Raw genomic sequence first — 5,493 nt, forward strand, 5'->3', positions numbered from 1 at the left:
TTCCAGGTCTGCGTGTACAATATCAGCAACATTTTGGCTTGACCATGAGTTAACAATTCTACTGGAGACATGCTTCAGTTTTTCTAGTAAAGTATAAAATTGGTCCAGAATTAGGGATAGTTGTCCTCTGCAAGTGTTGGCCTGTGGAGAGTCAGAAGAAAGCAGGTGTCAAGAAGCAAATTGCTAGGTCCCTACTCAAATCTGTTGGAGATTTTCTGACAATCCTTCTAGGTGCTGTAATTCAGTCTTCTATAATCATTTTTATTTATTTTACCATTTGATGATATTTTTCTCTGATGAAGGCATAGAAAGAACATTTTAAATTGAATATTTTTCCGCATTATATCTATCAGTTTTTAATAGCAGTTAGAAATGCCTATGTTTTCCTTGATGATGTATTGGAGAGAAAATTTCCCATGATAGCAGAAGATTATTACAGTTTTTGAGGCCAACTAGGACATTTTTTCATATGTGCAAAATTAAATTACCATATTGTTTGGAGAAAAGTATAATGAACATATTTTACTCAATTATAGAATATACCAGACCTAAAGTAGATGAGGAGACTTATAGAGTGACATTCATCAGTACATTGTGATGGAATGTTTTGTGTCAATGATGGTTGTGGTGATGATGATGATGTTAATTTGTTACCAGGGACGGAACCCTGGGGTATTTAAACATTGAGTCACATCCCAGCCCATTTTTAATTTTTTTTTTTTTTTTATTTAGAGACAGGGCCTTGCTAAGTTGCTTAAGACCTTGCTAAGTTGCTGAGGCTGACTTTGAATTTACCATCCCCCTGCCTTAGCTACCCAAGCTGCTGGGATCATAGGCCTAAGCACCTAGCTAAATGGTGTTATTATTTTCTTGTTTTAATTTTATAATACATTTTAAAATATAATAAAATATAAGTAACATTGTATAATTTATCTTTTATGTATGCATTTCAGTTTTTTTAGCATGTTAATGAAGTCTACAACCATCACTGTGTTCTAATGTAGAATGTTTTCATCACCTAAATAAAGCCCTATCCCCATGAGCAGTCCCACCCTAATATCTTCCTTCTCACAGTCTCCACCAGACTCTAAGCTTGCTTTCTGTATATATTTCTCTGTTGTGGACCCATCCTATAAATAAAATAATATAATGTATGGTGTCTGGTTTCTTTCACTTAGCATGTTTCAGGTTCGTTCATGATTTGACATATCTTAGTTCTTCATTCCATTTTATCAAAGAATAATACTCTATCATATGGGCATCCCTCATTCTGCTTGTTCATTCCTCACTGGATGGACATGTGGGTGCTTCTAATCTTTTGGCTCTTAAAAGTACAATTACTCTGGTCATACATATGCAAACTTTTGTGTGTATGTTTTTTGAATTCTGGTATCCACCCAGCCATGAAATTGCTGGGCTATGAGGTAATCCTATGCTTCATGATTTGAAGAACCCATAAACTGTTTGCCTAAAAGTTTGTATATTGTACAGTTCCACCAGCAATTGATGAGGGTTCCAATGCTGTCACATTCTTGTCAACCATTATACTTATCTGCCTTGTTGGTTATAGACTTTCTGATAGATGTGAAATGTTTTCTCACTATGGTTATGATTTTAATTTCCTTAATAAATGATGAATGATGACTAAGATATTTTCAGGGGCTTATTGGTCATTTGTATATCTCAAATAGAAGAATGTTTATTGGAATCCTCTCACATATTTCCAACTGGGCCATTTGTCCTTTTCATTGTTAAATTGTTAAAGTTCTTTAAAAAATAATTAATTTTTTTTAATTAGTTATACATGACCATAGGATGCATTTATGCACTTTGGAATATCATACATAGATGTATACTAACCACAAATACTTCCCTGCTGTTACTAGTATCCAGCAAAACTACTATTAATCGAAACTACTTTTCATTATAGTGTGTTATTATAGAATTACTATAGGCATTTTTTTAAAGGAAAGTAACATGTAACTTCCATTAAGCATATAACTGAAAATTTATATGAAGATGAATTTTATTTCTCTCTTTTTCATTTATAAAGATTAAATACATTATTTATGAATGGTTCCTTTGCTTTTAGAATTATGTTTTTGGACTATAATATCTTTATTTGCTCCTTTTAGATATACATGACAGTAGGGTACATTTTGCTATATTACACATACCTGAAGTATAAGTTAGGTGGATACTGTTCTTTAAAATACTTTTGTTTTACATTTTTATGGTGTCCAACTTTTTTCTATGGTGATCTCTGGTTTGGGTATTTTCTCTGAGAAAACATCATTAAAATTTAGGTCACAAGGATTCAGTCTTTTTCAAAAGTTATTTTTATGTTCTAAGAGCATTTTGTAATTCATTTATTGTGGATAGTGTGATTTTTAAAAAGTCAAAATTAATTTTTATTTTATTTTCTTATTTTTTTCAATACTGATGATTGAACCCAGGGCTTTATGGTGCTAGGCCTGTGTTTTACCAAGGAGCTGCATTTCCCAGCCCAAATTATATCTTTTACGTGTAATTATTATTCTAGTACCATTTGTTCAAAAGAATATTTTCCCCACTGAATTGGCATGAAATCCCTATAACAATTCAATTGATCAGAGATGTGTGTTTATTTCTGGATTGTCAATTCTATTCCCTGGACCTGCATGTCTATACTTGAGACAAAAATCACACCATCTAACTTGGTAATAAGTGTTCAAATTGCAAAATGTGAGCCCTCCAATTTTGTTCTTCCCTTTTAACATTTTTTTTTGTTTGATATTCTGAATCCTTGCATTTTCATAAGGATTTTATTATCAGCCTGGGTTATGGTTTAGATAGTAGGTGTCCCTGAAATTTCATGTTTGAGATAATGTAATAACATTTGGAAGTGAAATGATTGGGTTATGAGAGCCTCCATTAAGAGAATTAATCCCCTGAGTGGCAAGTGAAGGCAGGTAGGTTTGGCTAGAGGAGGTGGGTTTTGGGGGTGTTCCTTTGTGTATGTATTTTGTATTTTTGAGTGGAATATCTCTGCTTCTGGATCTTCATGTTTTGAGCTGCTCCTCTCCATCTCATTGTTGCATTATGATGTTCAGCCTCACCTCAAGCCCTGAGGAATGGAGCTGGCTGTCTATGGACTGAGACCTCTAAAGCTGTGAGCACCAAATACTTTTTCTCCTTTGAAATTGTTCTTGTGAGGTCTTTTAATCACAGTAGTAACAAAGCTGAATACAACAGCCTATCAATGCCCACAAAATACAGGGCTGGGAGTTGGAGAGGGATGACACTGAATTTGCAGATTCATCTGGGTAGTACTGATATTTTCACAGATTGAGTCACTTGATTAATGAAATTGGATGTCTTTCCGTTTATGGGGATCTTTTTGAATTCAAAATTTTTTTTTTTATTTTAAGTGAAATGTATTGCTTTTGATTTTTTAGTTTATTCTTATTTATTTCATTTTATTGTTTATGCTATTTCAAAAGTATTTTTGATTGCTCAGTTCAAGTGTGTAGAAATGTAACTGAGTTTTTTGTCTGATAGGCTATTCTACCACCTTGCTTCACTTTTGACTTCGTTCCAGCAGTTATCTTGGTAGATTTCTTGTGGAATTTTCTATACATAAAATTATGCATTTTATAAGTATGATAGTGTTACTTCTTGTTTTCCAATATTAATTTATTATACATTTTTTTTCATGATTGCCTTAGCCTGACCTGTAGTATTGTGTTGAATAAAAGTGCAGGGAGTGAACATCTTGTCTTGTTTGTTAGGAGGAAAGGCTTTCAGTTTTCCATCATTAAGTGTGATCTCAGTGTGTTTTTCTTTAAATGTTACTATTTTTTTTCACATAAAATATATTAAGAATTTGCTCTGCAGAGGACTGGAGAAGATTACACAAACAATGAAAAATACTCAGAAAACGCAAAGTTACTAAAACAGTTCCTTGTGCGTTCAGAGACTGGGTCCTACCAATTACACATTTTAAAGCACATAACTCACATAAGGATAGTTATATATGATATTTATTAACATGTCAGTTATTCCTGTGATACCAACATCGTTGACAACTGACATAATTTAGAGCTGAAAATAAAAGGAAAAACCTGGCTAAAATGACTTTAATTCTGTCTTTGTGTGATCATACAATAAAAACTATTTTTTTTCTCTTCCTATTAGAATTCTCAAAAGAAAATGGCAGAAGGAAATTATTCTATCGTAACTGAGTTCATCCTGGCTGGATTAACAGACAAACCAGAGCTCCAGCTGCCCCTCCTTCTCTTCTTTGTAGGAATCTATGTGTTCACAGTGGTGGGGAACCTGGGCATGATCACACTGATTGGGCTCAGCTCTCACCTGCACACCCCCATGTACTATCTCCTCAGCAATCTCTCCTTCATTGATCTCTGTCAATCCACTGTGATTGTCCCCAAAATGCTGGTCAACTTTGGAATGGAGAAAAACATCATCTCCTACCCCGAATGCATGACTCAACTCTACTTTTTCATTGTTTTTGCAATTGCAGAGTGTCACATGTTGTCTGCAATGGCATATGACCGCTATGTTGCCATCTGTAACCCCTTGCTTTACAATGTTACCATGTCTAATCAAGTCTGTTCCTGGATGGTAGTTGGGGTGTATAGCATGGGCTTGATTTGTGCTACAGTTCACACAACCTGCATGCTAAGAGTGTTTTTCTGTAAGGATGATATGATAAACCATTACTTCTGTGATCTTTTTCCTCTACTAGAGCTCTCCTGCTCCAGTACATTTATAAATGAGGTGGTAGGTCTGTCCTCAAGTGCATTTAATATCTTTTTCCCAACCATGACAATCCTTAGCTCCTACATCTTCATCATAGCCAGCATCCTGCACATTCGCTCTACCGAAGGCAGGTACAAAGCCTTCAGCACCTGCAGCTCCCACGTCTCAGCTGTCGCTCTCTTCTTTGGTTCTCTAGCATTCATGTACCTGCAGCCATCATCAGTCAGCTCCATGGACCAAGGGAAAGTGTCCTCTGTGTTTTACACTATTATTGTTCCCATGCTAAACCCTCTGATCTACAGCCTGAGGAATAAGGATGTCAAAGTGGCCCTAAGTAAACTCCTTGGAAATAAAAGTTTCTGAAAGAGTATTATTGTTTAGCAAAAATTTATAATTTTGTACAGATTTAGTAAGGAAGCAGTTCTGTAACAATGGATGTCCAGAAGGCATGAGATTGCTTGCCTGCACTTGATTATGTAGAAGAAAGGTGCCAAGGACAGGACTAGATTCACAGCATCAGACACATTGAAGACAGCTCCCCACTGGGAAACCCCAGAATCCATCTACCCTGAATAACCTGTAGAACCTCCAAATATTTGAAAAAGTTCTTCAAATTCCTCCAAATGTAAAATATTGCTCATATTTTATGTGTTTGTAACATGAGTCTTTTTAGGCATGATTCATTTATATTAAATCAGGAAATAAATACATATGATCATTATTCTTTGTTAT

The 5,493-nt window shown here is 34.9% G+C and overlaps 1 protein-coding gene across 1 annotated transcript; it reads left to right on the forward strand.

The window, feature by feature from the left end:
- The first annotated feature begins 4,182 nt into the window (after positions 1-4,182).
- On the forward strand, positions 4,183-5,124 carry LOC114088832 (olfactory receptor 8G50-like). The gene has a single exon (XM_027930568.2). The coding sequence runs from the start codon at positions 4,192-4,194 to the stop codon at positions 5,122-5,124; it is 933 nt and encodes a 310-aa protein (XP_027786369.2). The 5' UTR covers positions 4,183-4,191.
- The last annotated feature ends 369 nt before the right edge of the window (positions 5,125-5,493 follow it).

The sequence above is a fragment of the Marmota flaviventris genome, chromosome 9 (genome assembly GCF_047511675.1).
Source record: "Marmota flaviventris isolate mMarFla1 chromosome 9, mMarFla1.hap1, whole genome shotgun sequence".
Taxonomy (NCBI): Eukaryota; Metazoa; Chordata; class Mammalia; order Rodentia; family Sciuridae; genus Marmota; species Marmota flaviventris.